The sequence below is a fragment of the Cucurbita moschata genome, unplaced genomic scaffold (assembly GCF_002738365.1).
Source record: "Cucurbita moschata cultivar Rifu unplaced genomic scaffold, Cmos_1.0 Cmo_Scf00008, whole genome shotgun sequence".
NCBI lineage: Eukaryota > Viridiplantae > Streptophyta > Magnoliopsida > Cucurbitales > Cucurbitaceae > Cucurbita > Cucurbita moschata.
The window spans coordinates 4,297,076-4,316,349 of record NW_019268524.1 but is presented as its reverse complement, the minus strand read 5'-3'; the positions used below and the strand labels follow the sequence as shown (position 1 = coordinate 4,316,349).

Below are 19,274 nucleotides of genomic sequence, written 5' to 3'. Positions count from 1 at the left end.
TTTTTTTTTTTTTTTTTTTTTTTTGTATGGATGTTCAGTGAATTTTAGTTGCCATTTTGAAATAGATTTCATAGGCTTGTGCTGATCTAGATCCTGCTATGACTTACGTATGTGGATTTATCTTTTCCTATGGAATCTAGATCAATGTTGGTGTATAATTCTTTATGCTTGTAAATTTATTCGCTTGATTTGGCAATGGCATTGGAGGGACATCCCCTTGAAGTTAATACAAATCACACACTGTTTCCAATTTCCCATGTTATATTGATATGCATCTCAGATTTTCATAAACTCTGCATATTTGTGCGCTTTCTGGGAATGATAATGGTGATTCGTAGTTGTGCTTGTAGTAATTTATGCACTGACATCAGTGGTGGCTCCCAGTTTGGAAGAAGCCACTGGCTTGGCTTTCAGGTTTATAATTGGAAAGTCAAGTGACAAGAGGAAAATGGCAGAACTCAAAAAGGAGGTAGCAGAATATGATGACTTTTTGCTATTGGATATTGAAGAAGAGTATAGTAGGCTACCTTATAAAACGTTAGTATGAACAGAGTTTTATTAAACGAAATGCTGATTCTATTTATTTTGGAGCTACTAATCTTTTATTCCTAAGTTTACAGGTTAGCATTTTTTAAGGCTGCATATGCACTATATGATTCTGAGTTTTATGTCAAAGCTGATGATGATATATATTTAAGGCCAGGTGACTAAATTTTTTGAAATGGATTCATTATTTCCAGATCTTTGTGATATTTTAAATATTTGATACAGTTGGTTCCATCTTGCTAGATCGCCTCTCGCTTTTATTGGCTAAAGAACGCACGCACCCTCAAACTTACATTGGTTGCATGAAAAAGGGCCCAGTCTTCACAGACCCAAAGTTGAAATGGTTTGATTTTTTTTTTAAACTTTTCTGTTTATCCTTACAAATTTTTTGTTCCATTTTTCTAATTTTTAATGTATTGCTGTTATCAATGGTGAGCATGAAAGCTAATAATGCAATTATAGCTGAGGATGTAGTTTGGAGCGTTCGGTCTTCAGGTGGAAACCTGTGTTGGGATGCACAAAATCATCCCCATGAAATAGTTAGGTGGTAGAGGAGAGCACCAAGAAAAAGTGTGAAACTAGCAAGAGCCTAAATTTTGTCCTGATCTCTTAAGGGACTCTTCTTATAAGAACACTGTCCCAGCAATTTGAAATTGGCCAATTTTTTGTACTCGGACTTGATAATGCGGAAGAATGTTCATGTAAAGGCTTCATTGAGACCCAAAACCTGGTGTTTCTTCCATTTTTGCAGTTTAAGACGAGTTCATCTCTAGAATGGGTTTTAGTTTGATAGTGGAAGTGGAAGTGGAAGGTCACAATCTCCTACCAACATTATAAAATTTATTTACCTCAATCCAACCATTTGTCTGAGCATATATACTTCGTAAGAAATAATTTCATTGATGTATGAAATTACAAAATGGATATGAAGTCATGAGAGATTACCAAATGTTTGCCCAATTGTTAAAAGGGTAGCATAACGATAAGAAGAAAAAAAACAGAAGATTTACACCAAGACATAGCATCATAAATAATGGAGATATTTGATTAAGAGGAACTTGCAGTACGAACTAAAATTGCCAAGACGAAGACCACCATACTGAAAGAGGAGAGAAATAATGTTTCAATCTATCATAATTACCATTGGAGAACATTAGTTCAGAATTTTTGCTATAAATTTAAAATTTTACAAGTATGTTTGTAGATTAAATATTTTTACTGTGTATGCTAAGGTTAGTGGCGGCATTACCATATAACATTCCTTAGCCAAGAGATAAACGGTGCATATATACAGTAATTAATACAGGCTATTCACTACGAGAGGTAGGCGTCAGCTGTCATACTATGGATTCCAGATTGCAATTGAGTTTTGATGGTTCCTATTATTATTTCCATTTTGTTTGATTGGTAACATATCCATACTGATTCATTTTGTAGGTACGAGCCACTGTCACATTTGCTTGGAAATGAGTATTTCCTTCATGCCTATGGTCCAATATATATCCTCTCTGCTGATGTGGTGGCAAGCTTGGGTGCTCTTAAAAATAGTAGGCAAGTTTATTTCTTAAAATATTTGAACCTTTGGGGACCTTTAAGCGTTGAGGATGTTACCAATTTTCAATTGAAGATTTTTTATTTGCTTCTTTTTACCCATCTCCAGCATACATAACCCTCTGAATACAAAGTTCACTAGTTAATAGTATTTGTGGAGCTTGTACTTGTCATCTAGATTTTTGAGTTGATTTCTCTTCAAGTTTTATAAACCATACTAATATCGAAATCGATCTTCATGCATTAGTCACTCTTCTTTTTCTGTTGGTCTGTAAATTTCTGTGGATGGAAAATCTCATTTGTATGGTTGCCCTGAAAAAGCAAGTTATGATATTGAAAAGGGAGTAGATTGAAAAGAGGCCTGCGAGTGTTTTCTCTCTTCTGTCCTATATCCTCACGGGGCATCCTCTTGTTTCTGAGAAAAAGATCCTTTGGCAGAATTTTGTTTCAGCTTTCATTTGGAATCTTTGGTTGAAATGCAATGCCCGTATGTTCTTGGATAACAAACAAAGCTACTGCTCTTTTGTTGAATCTACTTCTATAATATTAGGCTTGTCATGGAACAAGTTATCTCCTTCATTTTGTAATTATAGTCTATCTACTCTCACGTCCCATTGGAGACGTTTTTTTAAGAAAAATTACTTGATAGGATCTTTTGTACATTTATTTCATATATCAACGATCCTTTTTGTAATTATAGTCTCTACTCTCATTTCCCATTAGAGATGTTTTTGGTTTCTAATTACTTGATTAGCCTTCTTTCGTATATCTATTTTATAAATCCATGAAATGGTTTATTGTTGTTGTCTGTTGAAATCTTTATGTTGTTTATAATGTGTCCAATTTCATGAAAATTTCAGTTTCCGGATGTTCAGCAACGAGGATGTAACAATTGGCGCTTGGATGCTTGCTATGAATGTTGAGCACGAGAACAATAAAGCACTCTGTGAACCAGACTGTTCGCCAACATCTATTGCAGTATGGGACATTCCCAAGTGTTCAGGTTGGTATCCTTGTGCTCTCTCTCTATCTCTATCTCTATCTCTCTCTCTCTCTTTGTATATATATATATATAGTGAAAACTCCTTGATATAGTGAAAAGTTACATAGGTTATAAATACACCACTTTTAAGGTTCACATCTGAATACAATAAAACTGTGAAACTCCCTTTATTCAATACCACTCTATTCATGTAAAGGTATTTTAAAAGAACACCCATGATTATAACTCAAACTAGCAACAGAAATCCCATTTACTTTTGTTACTCTCGAAGTACAATTTAACAATCATAAAGCTTGGAGGTAGTTTTGTACTTGAAACTTGAAGTACAACTTACCCAGTTTCATTTACCATTGACTTATTTGCAATGCAATGTAAATCATTGCACCATAGGATAATGTTAGATAGTGTAAATTTTCTGTAGAAGTTTGAACTGGCTATTGAAAATATGATCCTGTACAATCAATGCTGTTCTTCAGGGCTTTGTAATCCAGAAAAGAAATTGTTGGAACTTCACAATAAAGAAAGCTGTACAAAGAGCCCTACATTACCGGCCGATGATGACTCACGATAATCCCCATTTTCTCCGGGGAGACGAGCTACGCTCGTCAGGGAGTTTTCTGTTTAATCCCAGGCATATAACGTCGATTTCACCCCTTTTAATCTTCCGAATATGTATTTTTCTAAAAGATTTCTATAAGATTGATTGATTTCATACTCTTCCTGATTCCAGGGGGTGGATTTAGAGTTAGAACAGTATAGTTTTGGTTGTCACATCTGATTCTTTGGTATCTAAGTCTTATTTACTTCTGCAGAGCTGTAAAATTGAGAAGCTGCCACTGCCCTTTGGCTTTTGAGTTTAATATCCTTAAGATGGCATCGCTTCATTCTTTCATTCACTTTGCTCATCTTTCTGGAACTCATTTTGTCTGTAACTCACTTTCAATGAAGTAGAATGATGTTTCCAATTGCAGTTCTATAAATTATTTCAAACAGAAAGAACAGAATGGTTGGAGGTTCAGATCCAGTCTCTGCTCAACCCACTCAAGCTAAGATTGGCAGCCAAAGGGTAATCTTCTAATTATTTTTTTTTTTTTTTTTTTTTTTTTTGAAAATCATTATTGCATTAGTTGAATGAAGAGTGCATCTCAAGGTAACCCCAAGTGGAAATAAAAGGATCCCATAATGATAAACCCAATGATTTGATTTGTCAATTCATTATGCTCCACTTCCTTTTTAGGGCAATTTGGCATACACATTTTAAAAAGTTTTGTTAATAATTCTTCAAATACATTATAACTAAGCAACTTTATATAACTTTCTTGTCTCCTTTTATTAATTTTTTTCAATCAACTTATGATACCAAACACATTAATTAGCCTAAGAACTAAGAACTACTCATTGAATGATTAAATTTCTTTCACATAAAATCTTGAAATCTCATAAACTTGCATCCTTAAGAGCTTGAAAACAAGGCTTGCTTTGATTGATTGATCTAAAGTTTTGTAATGTCAGGCAAAAGGGAATCACATGATATGATATGGGTATTGATTTTGAATGATAATACAAAAGAAGTGGTACAAAACCCTTGTAGCTATTGTTTGTAATCAAGTAATGGTACAATTATTTTCGGTATCCAAGAGTTTGCTGGTTGTGATAATGATGTATCTGTTGGGATTTCCATCATTGAAAACAATACTTCGAAGTTCAATCATATCAATGTTAGCTACCAATAAGCATTGATCATGACAACCTTGCAAGCAATACCCACTCTCTCAATTTTGTTCAACTTTGATTCTTAATGCTAAGATCTTATAATATGTATACATAATCTAGATTAAAATCAAGCATATTGTCCTCTAATCCTACCATTATCTATACAATTTATCTTACATTAATGAGATGAAATGATTCTGTAATTATTCAAGTCTACCACTAGTAGATATTGTCCACTTTGAGCTGTTATTTATCCTCGTCAACCTCACGATTTTAAAACGTGTCTGTTAGAGTGAGATTTCTACACTCTTATAAGGAATGCTTTGTTTCCCTCTCCAATGTGTGAGATTTCACAATCCACCACCCTCCCCCCCTTAAGGGCCCAGTGTTCTCATTGGCACATGTCTGTTGTCTAGCCCTGATATCATTTGCAATAACTCAAGCCCACCATTAGCAAATATTGTCCACTTCTACCCGTTATATATCGTCGTTAGCCTCACGATTTTAAAACGTGTCTGTTAGGGAGAAATCTGTTAGGGAGAAATAATTCGTTTCTTAACCGATAATGAGATTTCACAGATTTCATTGCTGTTCGTCACTAACAAATGATTTTATTGATAATTAGGTCAATAATTGGATGAGAATTAAGATATTTGAAGTGGGTTTTTGGATGTTGTGACTATCATATGATTGTAGTTTGTGAAAAGGTTCCTTGGCCATCAAGCCAAGTTATGTTGTTTTTTCAACTTGGGATTTGATATTAACTTAGTGCTTTGCAAGAAAGGGAAGAGGGTTTGTTTATTGTTGACAATTGAATCAAATTCGTAAATCTTTTTAGTAACCTCAATTATTGTGTTAAAATTGTATTACTTAGAGTCATATATTCAATCCTTTTGCTGAGTAGGTATAGGTTTACTCTAAACCCTAAACCCAAATTTAAAGGAAAAAATTCAAATTTTATGTAACAGTCTAAGTCTACCGCTAGTAGATATTATCCGTTTCGGTCTATTAGATGCTGGAACGCTGGACTTTCAAGTGGGTAGATTATAAGATCTCATATTGGTTGAAGAGTGAAACAAAACATTTTTTAAAATCGTGCGTTTCGGTCTATTAGATGCTGGAACGCTGGACTTTCAAGTGGGTAGATTATAAAATCTCATATTGGTTGAAGAGTGAAACAAAACATTTTTTAAAATCGTGAGGTTGACAACCAGTTAAGCAAGTTGACCGGTACATAGTATGAAAAAGGAGAAGAAAGCCGACATTTTGTTGAATACCTTAAACTAATAAAAGCAAAACAAGTGTAAACTTTGGAACAACATTGTGGTTTGAGAATTTCAATACATGGTCGGTGGTTGGGTTTCCAACATTACAGAAATGAACTCACTCATTGCCCCTTTCATCTCCTTCGGCCACCAATATTATTGGATTCTCGTTCTCATAGTAACTTTTCTCTATTTTTTTTTTTACCCAAGTGGGTATCACATGCCTCCCCACCTCAGTTTCCTCAATAATTACAATAATTAGAGAGAGAAATACATCGTGGGGTCTGTAAATTTTTAATTTTTTTGTGTGGGTTTTCAATCTTGATGCCTGAATTCATCTGACATGCTTTAGATTTTGAAAAAATTTACTGTGATTGGAGGTTGAATGGATCTTTAACTCTCTCAACCAAAAAGGTCCGATTTTTATGAGCAATATCTATCAGCTAAGGGGAAAAGGAAGCTAAATAATCAAAATGATACTCTTAATGAAAGCAAATCGCTTAAGAATGGGAGCTAAGAGGGTAAGACGCAGGCAGCCATGACAGACAAATCCCAGCTCTCTCTCTCTGTCTGTCTACAAAATGGAATCCTAAGTACCCATTTTGAGCTGACAAGGAAATGTCATGACATTGGTTTGTGTTTCATAATGAATCTGGTTTTATGTTGTGCACTTAGGATCATCTCATCTTTCTTTTTCGATCTATTTTCATTTGTTTGAACACATCAAAATTTTGTCTCTTTTTCGTCAATTTTCGTTTTACATTTTGTGAGATTTTACGTTGATGGGAGAGGAGAACGAAACATTTCTTAAGAGTATGGAAACCTCCTTCATCTTCCTAACAGGCCGCATTTTAAAACTATGAGGTTGACGGCGACACGTAACATGCCAAAGCAAAAAATATCTACTACAAATGGTATTAAAAACAGACACCGAGCGGTGTGCCAGCGAGGACGCTGGGCTCTAAGAGGGGTGGATCGTGAGATCTCGCATCAATTGGAAATGGGAACGACACATTCCTTATAAGGATATGGAAACCTTTCCAGAGTATATGCGTTTTTTAAAATCATGAGGCATATAGCGATACATAATTAGCCAAACAGATAATATTTACTAGCGGTAAGTTTAAACTATTACAGATTTTTTAAAAAATGCACGTCTCAACCTTAAGAATAGTGTGAGATTTTGAATACTAAAGACCCATATAAAAGTTAAATGATCGAGAACGTATTAAATAGTGTTAAAACTTAAAAATTTGGATACTTTTTAAAAAGCTGTATAGGTAGCAGCAAACAAATGTAGACATCGAAAGAGGAAGAGGGTTATGTTTGTAGTAGTAGCATGACATGTGCATTGAAATGGGACATCCAAGCCTGTAACATTGGTGGTGGTCTTGGTCTTTTTTAATGAAAATGGAACACAGGAATCCATTGAACTTGGTCTGTCTGGAAGTTCATGATTATTATGTCTGGAACAAATAAGTTTTTGGGTATAGTTTAAGTTTAGTCTTAAAATTTGGGAATCCTCACATGGAAAACATTCCAACTTGCACCATATTTCATGTCACTCACGTGTCACTCACATGCTTATAACTCGTACACTTTTTAAAATTTACGTGAGATCTCACGTCGGTTCGAGAGAAGAACAAAACATTCTTTATAAGAGTGTAAAAATCTCTCCCTAACAGACGCGTTTTATATGAAATCCCACATCAATTGGAGAGAGGAACAACAAGCGGACAATATCTAGCTTGGGATGTTACATGTTTTTTTCAAACAAGCGGACAATATCTACTAGTAGTGAGCTTAGGTTTTTACAGTTTAAGATTAAGATTACAACGTTTCACTGTGGTCCATGACGTGTCGCAAAATTTTGTCAGCTCCCGAACAACTTTCGCAGTGTTTCATCATAATGTTCTTTCGTTTTCCACTCCCAAAAGTATTGATTCTTCTTCTGATTCCTTCAAGCTGTTAGCCTTCTGTGTTATAGAAACAAAAATCACCAATGGGTGAGATTAATAACATCCTCTCTTTCTTTCTCTGACCCTTATGATTGAAGGGTCAGCTTTGAAAGTCTTAAAAATTGGAGGGCTTGGGTTTGGTACTCTTCACAGTCGCTCAGAGATGGCTGCTGCTACTGCTGCTGCTTAGATTTGAGGGGGGAAAAAGATGGACCATTGTCATAGGTATATATTCTTTTTGGTGGCAGTCAAGATTCCCATTAAAATACATAAATATTCATTGGGTTCGATGAGTATCATATACCATCCAATTCGTCTCAACATTTTTCCAGAAAACGGGAAACGAAGTATTCATTATAAGGGTGTGGAAATCTCTTCTTAGTAGACACGTTTTAAAATCGTGAGGTTGACGGTGATTTGTAACGGGTTAAAGCGACAATATCTATTAGTGATGGGTTTAGACTGTTACATATGGTATTAGAACCAGACACTGAGGGGTGTGTCAACGAGGACGCTGGCCCCCATGATTTGTGAGATACCACATCGGTCGGTTGGATAAGGGTGTGGAAACTTTTTTCCTCTCCCTAGCAGACTGATGACGACACGTAACAGGCCAAAGCAAAAAATATATGTTAGCGGTAGGCTTGGATGGTTACAAATTGGTATCAGAGCCAGGTTTCGAGTAGTGTGCCAGTGAAGATGCTGGCCCCCAAAAGGGTGGATTGTGAGATCCCACATCGGTTGGAGAGGAGAATGAAGCATTGCTTATAAGTGTGCAGAAACCTCTTTCCTCTTCCTATATACGCATTTTAAAACTACTAGTGATGGACTTAGACTATTACAAATGGTATTAGAGGCAAACACCAGTGTGCCAACGAAGACGCTGGACCCTAAAAGGGGTAGATTGTGAGATCTCGTGTCAGTTAAAGAGGGAAACAAAACATTCCTTATAAAGGCGTCGAAACCTCTCCTGAGCAGACGCATTTTAAAATCGTGAGGTTAACGGCAGCAAATTGAGAAGATTTCGGCCAAAAAACTTTTTCAAGATTTTTGAAAAGAAGGTGTTTATACTAAATCCATGTTATAAAACCACATGCAATGTGTTTTCCTTCCCCTCTTTGTGAGTATCACTACCCATAACAAAGCTTATGCAAATACCATGTGGTCTTCTTCCATTATTGGAATCCAAACCCTAAACCCCAACTTTCTTCCCCTTTCATTTGGGTTCTTCTTCACAAACATCCATATTCCTTGCTCATATCAAATAGTGATCCTCTTTTGGATTCATTAACTTAGGTTTTCGACTATTCGATTTTGTTCGGTCAGGTTGTTTTTTTGTCATCAATCATCACTATCATCATTGACGTGTACGATTGTATTTAAACCAATCATCCTAAAAAAGTATTGACAATTTCATAAAACAAGAAAGAGGGTTTACGACTTTGTGCTTTAAACGTTAATCTTTATTTGTGGTTGGCAATATTTGTTGGAGGTCGGTATATATACAATTTAGTAATAGTAGGGGTCATATATGATCATGTTTTGTCACAATCGCACTTTTGATGGCAGCGGACTTGCGATTGTGCGACACTCACTTTCTAGCAAGAAGTGAGTTGAGCCAATTTATTCTTGTGTTGCCTACGGCCAAGCGACATATGCTCGAGCCTCTGGCCCAGGTTCAAGAAAAAAGTTTTAGAAAACGGAGGCAGAGAGATTTTGAAAGAGAGTTTTGAAAGAAAGATTTAAGAGATTGAAATTGGCGTTATATACGATGCAAGCAAAAAGACAGCAATATCGGTTTACCGCATATAACTATTGGGAGAAGTTGACTAACTCGAAATGTTGAGTTGATTAGGTTTGTGATCTAAGCAAGTCAAATGAAGTTCACAACCCAACCCAACCTAACCCAACTCAATGCATCAATCAAATTGGTTATAGAGATAATTTTGATAACCATCTTAAAAGTAGGATTGAATCGATTGACCTGACAAAAAAATGTCAACCTATGAAGTAATCAAAATGTTGTATTGTATTTAGTTAAGTGCCGAATCACATGGATTAATTAATTTAATAATACACTAACCTAAGAGATTAATTACATTATTGCATACAGAGTCCTTCCATGAACCTTCCCTTAATTTAATCTTTTTCTTTTTTTTTCTCTCTCTATTTATTAAAAAATTAATTTTCAGTACATTTCTGGGTTTGACTTATAGCTTTTTTTATCATATCAAAATTCAAACTACATAATTAATTTCATATTAATTTATGAGTAATTGTTAGGGAAATTTAATTCTAGTCGAACTCATTTAATTAAATTATTTTTTATAAATTAAAAATTCAATCGAAAAATATAATTTGATTGAATTGAGTTGAGTGAGATTGTAAACTCTATTTGGGTTGTTCAAAATCATCAAACAAATTAACTTGAAATGTCAGATCCATCCCACTGTTATTTTATAAATAAAAAATTTAAATTAATTTTTATTTTATTTTTATGAAAATTATTAATTGCTTGATAAATACAACCATGGGATAAACACGAACATGATTAGTGGGTTAATTACATTATTATTATTATTATTTAAAAAAAATTGAGTAAATCTATAGGATTTGTTCATGAAACTAAGCGAAATAATTAATTAAGTAATTAAGGCCTTAATTAAGATTAGTAGTGAAGTGGAACCGTTAAGACAGAGAGACATTGAAGACAAAATTGAAACCCAAAAACTGTCCTTTTTGTTGGGTTTTATGGCAGTGCATGGAAATTCCAACTTTTTATTTATTTATTTATTTATTTTCCGAAAATCAAATATTATTTTTTTGTTTTTTTAGACAACGTTACTTGGTCACACATTGTCAAGTTTTGATCTTCCCACAATAAACAATATTAAAATATACACAAATTACACAAACCCCCCTCTATTTTATTGGATTTGTAAAAATTACCCACTTTATCTTTTAATTTCAATAATTATCCCTTCAACTTTGATAAATTATGGATAAACCCAATGTTTGCACAATATTTTTTTTTTGCTAAATGCAATATAATAAAAATAAATAAATAAATAATTGGAGTTTGGAGACAAGGGAACAACAGCAATAAATGTTGAATGTCCCTCTCCTTGAGGCCACCCATCACTTTTATTTTTATGTTTTCCTCTTCACATTATTTCATTCACCTTACCGCTGTGATTTACAAAACTATATACTAAATTTTAATGTCAAGTATATAATATAGTTTTCTACGCATTATTTTTATTCCCTTCTTTACTATTCACTTCCCCTATTTATTATTGTGTCAGAATTGAACGTTACAATTTCAAGTCAAAATAATTCGATTTGCCTAAATAAAAGTCAAATCTTTTAATTTAACTGTTGCGGGTTAGAAAGTTTATTTGAATTAAGTCTTAAAAAAATAAAGTTAATCCATATCAAATTTTAAAACGTGAAGGGTAATATTGTCCATTTGAAAAAGCACAAGAGGATGTGAGAAATTGTGGGAGGGGATTAGTCTACCTGGCAATGACGTGGATGGCCTCCTCATCATTCCCTTCCCTCTCGGCTTCTGTCGCCGTTTTTTTTTTTTTTTTTTTTAATTAACGGCCGTTACCAAAATCTCTTTGACGCCGTTTGCTTAGCTGGATGACACTCTCATCCTTCAGCCTCCATCCTGAATGGGCCAGCTGGCATGCCACTTGCTCCAGCACATGGCCAGCTACTTCCCTGTTTCTAATTCCTAATATTCCTATCATACCCCTAATTATCACCATAATTTACGAAAATACCACCAGATTCAACTGTGTAAATGACCCCTTAAATCTCTGCCACGTGTGGGGGCTCTTTCTGTAATTAAATGAAGTTTCAGGGTAATTATGATAATCTTCGTGTCAGTTTCTGGCTTGCGTAAGAAAGTGTAAATATGGAAAGTACAGGAATCTAGGATAAATAGGTAACCAACGAGGGACCAGGGAGCAAAATTTTAAAATTTTAATGATCCGGATTAAAATTTTAATTATCACTTTTAATTACTCTATATAGTATAGTAATCAATTCAATTTCAAGATTTTCTTTAATTAATTAATTTCCTAAATAACATTAAGTCAAACTACGAGATGAAACGAACCAAACATCACGTAAGCTATAATTAAGTCAAACTATGCATTGACTAAATAAAAACCAAAAAGTCAAATTTGCTAGTGATAAATAATTTTTTTTTGTGCATTATTAAAAAAAATTATTGAACTTAAATAAAATTCTCGTGACTACATAAAAAAAAGCGGTTGATACTAGGATTTGTCTTCTTTCAATAACTATCTAAAAAATTAGAAAGTAAAAAAACCCGACTAGTTACTAACCTTTCATTTAGCTATTATTTTTCTCGAGAATGAAATTTAGATGGTCAAAAAGTCAAATATTAATGCATGAATCGACAAAGAAATACATTAATTGTGCAATGATTTTGTTTTGTTTTTTAGTTTATTATTATTTCATGTTTAATTATTTTTAAAAACACTCACCTTTAATATAATTTAATATATATTTATCATCGCTAGTAAAAATAATTCAGTGAATTAAATTTAAAAATTTGAATATTTAAGGCTATAATAATAATAATTATTGTTTACATGCATAATTCAAATATTAAAAATAAAATTGAATTAAAAAAAGGAAGAAATGGGGAGGGGAAGAGAATCCAATAAAATTTAATTATAAAAATTCCATTTTATAGGGATTATATTAACCGGTGGGGACCAGAAAAGTGGGGTCGGAGTCTTCTGGAATAAACACGTGGAATTTATTATTGAATATTTTCTTCTCTATTTTTCGGATTTTCTTTTATTTATTAATTTGATACATCGTATCTTCATTATTATTTAATTAGATAACAATAATTATTAACAAGTTTCATACTTATCTTGTTAATTAGATATAATAAATATGCAACCCTCCTCTTTTTTATATATTTGTTTTTTTTTTTAATTTTGCATCTATTATTTACAATTTTAAAAAATATTTGTTTTAAACCATTTTTAAATATTATAATAAGTTAGTTTTGGTATACGTACAATCACGTGGATAAGGTTAGGGATGGATAATATAATTTCTGTCTCGGACACTATTCAGCTAATGAATTGTAAATATTTCTGCACTCTCCCCCTTATTTCTATCTTTGGTATCTATTTTTCCGAAACAACTTAAAAAATATTTAAAATAAAAAATAACGTAAGAACTATTTTTTATTTTTTTTTAGTGTTGAATAAAAGTCTCACATCTACTCATTTAGGGATATGAGCATGGGTTTAGAAGGAAGGATACGAGTCCTTTTGGTAAGCCAAAAGAAAGCCGCTTATGCTCAGAGTCGTGTTCATCTAATATTTAGTTTCATTATTATTCAATTTAATTCAAACTATATTTGTCGAGATTTTTTTACTGGTCCAAACAAAATGTAAAATCATTTTTTGAGCTTCCATCATTCAATCTTTTACATTTTTGTCCCATTGATAAAGGTCCATTTCACATCAATTCAACATGGTCATCATTTTTCTAAATTATAATAAGAAAAAAAATAGTTCATAATTTTTATCCAAATAAAAAAAAAAAAGAAAACAAAGAGAGAGAGAGTGAGAAACACGCGCCAAGGAAGAGAGTGGAGAAAGCTCAATTCTGGAAAGAAACAAACTATAAAGCGAATTATGCAAGAGGAAGAGGAAGATGAAGAAGAAGAAGAAGAAGAAGAAGAAGAACAGAGTTTAATAAAGATAAGAAAATAAATTAATTTAATTATTAAAAAAAAAAAGAAAAAGAAAAAAAAAAAAACAGAAAACTTGTCTCGTGAAGCAGCAAGTGGAGGTGTGTGGAGTGTTATAAAAGAGCTAAATTAATGTAAAAGTTCCTTCTTTTTCTTCTTTATTTCTTCAATCTCTCAAAAACTCTGTAAAATCTCATCCAATTTTCCATTTCTTCTTGCTCCCTCTGTGAGGGGGAAACATAGCTCTCTCAACATTCATTCTTTCTTCCCTTCTTTAATTTCACCGCATCCCCATCTTCTTCTTCTTCTATTCCTCTCTTTTCCACGGATTTCCTCTGTTTTCTTTACGGCTTCTCTCATAATCTCATTCTTCCCCTCTACGGTAACTGGATTTCGTTTTTCAGGCCTCAAAATGTCGCATTCTCTCAATCCCATTTCGGACTACGACCATCTCTCCGATCGCTTTCGTGATTCCCTCAGTTGTGAACCCAACAAGCCTGATTTTCGCGACCTAGATCTGGGTTCCCCTGTTTCGCCATTACGAACTCGGAACCAGACTGGTGGCGGCCCTGCTGCGAGTAGTAGTTCCAGCTCGTCCGGGTCGGTTTCTGGCCGGAATGCAACGAACCCAGTTGCCAAAAGATCTGATTCGGGTCCTAATAATCATTCCGGTGAACTCTCTGGGTCTAGCGAGAGCAGCCCAACTGCGGCGGAGAGCCTCCGATCCATTGGGACTCCTAGGAATTTCAAGTCTGGTCATACTAGATCCGATTCTGGATCGAGTCATCCGTTAATCTATTCGGGTCAGTCTCAAACCTCTGTTACTTCCCCGTCGAATGTGCTTCCCACCGGTAATATTTGCCCTTCTGGAAGGGTTTTGAAAACGAGCATGCCGTCGACCAACCGGAGTTCGAGATCCGATGTTTTGGGTTCTGGGTCGGGAAATTACGGCCATGGGAGTATAATGCGGGGCCTCGGCGGTGTTAAAACCGGCGGCGTTGAATCGGTTAGTAATGTTAGCTCGAGGGCTGGTTGTGGTGGTGGTGGTGACTCGCTGAAGAGGGCGAAACAGAGTGGGGATCCAGAGGAGTTGAAGAGAGCTGGAAATGAACAATACAAAAAGGGGCATTTTGCTGAAGCTTTGAGTCTCTATGATCGAGCCATTGCGGTTTCCCCGGCCAATGCAGCTTACCGGAGCAACCGTGCTGCTGCCTTGACCGGCCTCAGGCGGCTTGGCGAGGCGGTAAGCGAGTGCGAGGAGGCGGTAAGATTGGATCCCAATTATGTGAGGGCTCATCAGCGTTTGGCATCCTTGTTTCATAGGTGAGTTGAGATTTGGATTGTTCATATTTGTCTGTGCTGTTAGTGCTGATGTCTTTGTAGCTGAATTGATGATTTAGCTTATTTGTTATGTCTGGATGCTTGCAGGTTAGGACATGTAGAGAATGCCAGGAAACATCTTTGTTTTCCAGGCGTTCAGCCTGATCCGAGCGAGCTGCTGAGACTGCAGGCAGTCGAAAGGCATATAAGCAAATGCAGGGATGCCCGTCGACTCAAAGATTGGCGAAGCGTATTGAAGGAGGCCGATGCTGCGATTGCCGGTGGAGCTGATTCTTCGCCTCAGGTAAGAGCTATTCTAACGTTTTCGATATCGATTTAGAACGAAAAGGACTGATTGGTTTGATTGTTTATGTATCTACAGCTGTTTATGAGTAAAGTGGAAGCTCTTTTAAAGCTTCATCAGATTGAAGATGCTGAATCCAGCTTATTAAGCATTCCGAAGTTACATCCATCGATTAATACGTGCTTACAAATGAAGTTTTTCGGGATGATTTCGGAAGCTTACTCTCATTTCATTCATGCCCAAATCGAGATGGCGTTAGGAAGGTATGTTCTTAAAATTTTAGCTTCGAAAGTCCGATTTCGAAACGGTTTTGAGAGCGTGGGAATTGGATAATGGATATGTTGCAGGTTTGAGAATGCAGTTACGGCTGCTGAGAAAGCTGCACAGATTGATCCTCGAAATGTAGAAGTGGCAATGCTGCTTAGTAACGTGCGGTTGGTTGCACGAGCTCGTACTCGAGGCAACGATCTCTTTAAATCAGAAAGGTATACAGAAGCTTGCTCAGCATATGGGGAAGGACTTAAGCTTGATCATTCGAACTCGGTCCTCTACTGCAATCGAGCAGCCTGTTGGTTTAAACTCGGGATGTGGGAGCGGTCTATCGAAGACTGTAATCAAGCGTTACTTATCCAACCGACTTACACGAAGGCCCTCCTTCGAAGGGCTGCCTCAAATAGTAAGGTAAATTGGCTTGGCTAAGACACGATACCTCCTGCTGCATTCTTCATACGTGATACCTCGTTTTTGTTTCTATAACTCGGTTTTGGATCGACTGCAGCTCGAAAGATGGGAGGATGCTATACGAGATTACGAAGCTTTAAGGAGGGAACTTCCAGATGACAATGAAGTTGCTGAATCTCTTTTTCATGCTCAAGTCGCGTTAAAGAAATCACGTGGTGAAGAAGTTCATAATCTGAAGTTCGGTGGCGAAGTCGAGGTGGTTTCCAGCATAGATCAGTTCCGAGCTGCGATATCGTTCCCAGGTCTGGTTTTAGTGTTAAACATTGAGCTTTGCTGTATCTTCAACTGATATTTGGCCATTGATTCGATATTCAACTTCGAATTGCAGGCGTGACTGTTGTTCATTTCAAAGTAGATTCCGATATACAATGCAAGCAGATATCGCCATTCGTCGACATCCTTTGTCGTCGCTATCCTTCCATTAATTTCCTCAAGGTAAGATGTCTGTCTTCTTCGCTTCATCTCGACAATGTCGGTTTACAACGAACGTTACGCAAAGATGTTCATCCTTAACATGTTATCCTTTTTGTTTCTGTCACAAAAGGTGAATCTGGAAGATAGTCCAGCAATTGCAGATACCGAAAACGTAAGGATCGTACCGACGTTCAAGATTTACAAAAGTGGAAACCGAGTAAAAGAGATCATATCTCCGACTCATGACATGTTAGAGTACTCAGTGAGGTATTATAGCTTCTTATAGAACTCGAGTCTCTATTACTGCAACGACCCATGCTCGCTCGCTCGTTTCCTAATTCTCCTCTCCCTACCGAACCCCGATTCGAACGAAACACCACCCGAAACTACTTCCTTCGAGACCTGATAACCCCGAGTATTTGAAAGCTCAAAAATAATCCCATAATCCAATCAATGGGGCATCCAGAGAGAGATAGTTTAGTTCATTTTTGGAGTTGTTCTTATTATTCTATTCATTCATTCCTCATTGCTCTCTGGTTCCATCTCCTTTTGTTACATATCATTTTCCCATAAGCTTGCCTTACATCACTTCCTCGCATTATCGGTATCGGTCTACATTTTTGAGAGGGAGAGAAAGAAATGGGTGTTGGTAAGTGAGGAGGAGGATCTCTGTACATGCATATATGATACATACAAGAACAAAAAAACCCCAAAAAAACACCAAACAGGAGGAGGGCAGGGGAATTGGATGGATTGATGGGCATAAAAATGGTGGATTTGTGATGGGGTTTGTGAATTGAATACATTGTTAGTTCTTCTGTTCTTCAAACATTTTCTCATTTAATAACAAACAATTAAAAATCAAACTTGTTCATTAATGTTGATGAAATGGGTATCTGTTTTCACAAAATGGGTATCTGTTTTCACAAAATGGGTATCTTTTGGAAAGGCCATTCAATGCTCTGCTGCTGCTGCTGCTGCTGCTGATTTGAATTTGTTCTTAATAAGTAGTGGGTTGTTGGGTAGCTGGTTTCATTCATTGCTCTTTTAAAGTGTAGAACAACAGACTGTTCTTCAAAGCAAAACAAACAAACAAAAATGGGCCATTTTCACCACTTTATGTCAACTTCCATGCTATCACAACATGCCATTCTTTACAAGGATCGTTTTCTTTGCTAAATTGTTCGTTTGTTAACAACATAGACGGTGAAATTTAGTAGATTTAAGTTAGTCTTAAGTTCGAATGGAACACTACAAGTTTACGATTAGTAGAGACGGGTCGTCGACGTCCCGAGCCGAGGTTGAAAATGGAGAGAGGGTGTGACATGTGGGGGAGGGCAAGGCATTCATTCATTCACCTCTCAATGGCTGGCCTTCCTGGCTGTTGAAGGCTTGATTTGATTGTTCAATGTCATTTTTTTTTTATTTTTTTTTTTGTTAAATTATAGATTTAGTCTACGGCTAATAGATTTGTTAATTTTTTTTAAAAAAATATCTAATAAGTCGGAATTTACGTTAGAGTTTTTAAAAAGTATTATAAATGAATGTTTTAATATGTGGGACCTCATGCATGTATATGATTGTTAAAATTTTGAAATATTTATACTGTGTTTCATTCTTTTCTATACTCTTCTGTATCGAGGTGATGTATGTAGAGTTCATGTACATGTAAATGATGAAAGTGATGTCCATGAAATTTTGTATATCTGAGCAGAATTTTTTTTAGACGGTGATTTTTTATAGATTAAATTAACAAAAATATCAAATGAATTTTTTTTTTTAAATTAAAGAGTATTTTTTGAAGTTTATTTTTAAAATCTAAAAGTATTATTAAAACTTTTTAAAATTATTTTAGCCAAATATAAAATTTAAAGTTATTTTTATTAATTTATTAATTTTTTTTACTATAAATATGTAGATTTTAGGGGTGAGGCGTTAAAAAATAGTTGGAAAAAGGAAAATAAAAAAATTGAAACTTTTAAACAAAAAAACAAAATAGTGGTACGAACAACGACATTTTGAAAGCTTTAATGAAGAAAAGGACAAATCGGTGAGGGAGCGCGTGGATTGAGGACGCTTAAAGGGTAAAAAAAAGAAAAGAAAAGTGGTAAACGGTTAAAAAAAAAGATATCAACTTTCCCAACTATTTATTTCGGTAATTTATTTTGTGGAATTACCATTTTAGGTTTCATTTAATTTTATAATTTGGATTTTGTTTTAATTTTGACTATTTTGAGTTTGAAAATACAAATATTTGATTTTTGTTGGAAAATACACAACTGTTCTATTCTTGAGATGAGTGTATGGACTGTAAGCAGCTTCTCGAACTTAGCTGAGGTCAAGATGGTTCGGGGTTCAGGCACATCAAGCTCAAACTCTTTCCCTCGGTGGGACATGGATCTCGATCTGCCTCCACGAGAAGAAGTATAAGTTTTTGTTGATTGAGGAGGCTCCCGACCCGATATGGATGTGTATGGAGAAAGGAATCCAACCCGCATTAAGGCGATTGTAGAGACCCAACTGAAAAAAGGGTTGCTCAAGCCAAAATCCTCCACCGGGGATTGCTCATAGTTTTCTTTATTTTGTTACTCAATATCGAGATATTATACAATTAGCTCAACATCAAATCATTCTATATTAAGAGGTTGAGCTCGAAGGTCCACAAAAAAAAAAAAAAAAAAAAAAAAAAAAAAAAAAAAAAAAAAAA

At 35.2% G+C, this 19,274-nt stretch overlaps 3 protein-coding genes across 3 annotated transcripts in view; all 3 read left to right on the top strand.

The window, feature by feature from the left end:
- Nucleotides 1-4,070, top strand: part of LOC111446007 (probable beta-1,3-galactosyltransferase 14) — a 5,201-nt gene extending 1,131 nt beyond the window's left edge. The window contains exons 2-7 of the mRNA XM_023084614.1: nucleotides 385-537; nucleotides 621-703; nucleotides 790-889; nucleotides 1,984-2,097; nucleotides 2,958-3,100; nucleotides 3,577-4,070. Coding sequence (XP_022940382.1) covers nucleotides 385-537; nucleotides 621-703; nucleotides 790-889; nucleotides 1,984-2,097; nucleotides 2,958-3,100; nucleotides 3,577-3,671 — 688 coding nt within the window. The 3' untranslated portion in view covers nucleotides 3,672-4,070. The remainder of the gene's footprint in view (nucleotides 1-384; nucleotides 538-620; nucleotides 704-789; nucleotides 890-1,983; nucleotides 2,098-2,957; nucleotides 3,101-3,576) is intronic.
- Nucleotides 1-13,682, top strand: part of LOC111446000 (increased DNA methylation 1-like) — a 24,805-nt gene extending 11,123 nt beyond the window's left edge. The window contains exon 10 of the mRNA XM_023084596.1: nucleotides 13,650-13,682. The gene's annotated coding sequence lies outside the window, so the exon portion shown is untranslated. The remainder of the gene's footprint in view (nucleotides 1-13,649) is intronic.
- A 181-nt stretch (nucleotides 13,683-13,863) lies between these two features.
- On the top strand, nucleotides 13,864-17,442 carry LOC111446003 (TPR repeat-containing thioredoxin TTL1-like). The gene is made up of 8 exons (XM_023084603.1): nucleotides 13,864-14,052; nucleotides 14,097-15,111; nucleotides 15,217-15,412; nucleotides 15,491-15,675; nucleotides 15,760-16,093; nucleotides 16,191-16,395; nucleotides 16,482-16,588; nucleotides 16,698-17,442. Exons 2-8 carry the CDS (start codon nucleotides 14,201-14,203, stop codon nucleotides 16,851-16,853), a joined length of 2,094 nt encoding a protein of 697 aa, XP_022940371.1. The 5' UTR covers nucleotides 13,864-14,052; nucleotides 14,097-14,200; the 3' UTR covers nucleotides 16,854-17,442.
- The last annotated feature ends 1,832 nt before the right edge of the window (nucleotides 17,443-19,274 follow it).

Bases quoted from the DNA above. Each gene is read 5' to 3' on its own strand.
- LOC111446003 (XM_023084603.1), top strand. From the start codon at position 14,201: ATGTCGCATTCTCTCAATCCCATTTCGGACTACGACCATCTCTCCGAT. The intron at 15,413-15,490 runs GTAAGAGCTATT...ATGTATCTACAG, and splicing joins GAGCTGATTCTTCGCCTCAG to CTGTTTATGAGTAAAGTGGA. The intron at 16,396-16,481 runs GTCTGGTTTTAG...TTCGAATTGCAG, and splicing joins AGCTGCGATATCGTTCCCAG to GCGTGACTGTTGTTCATTTC.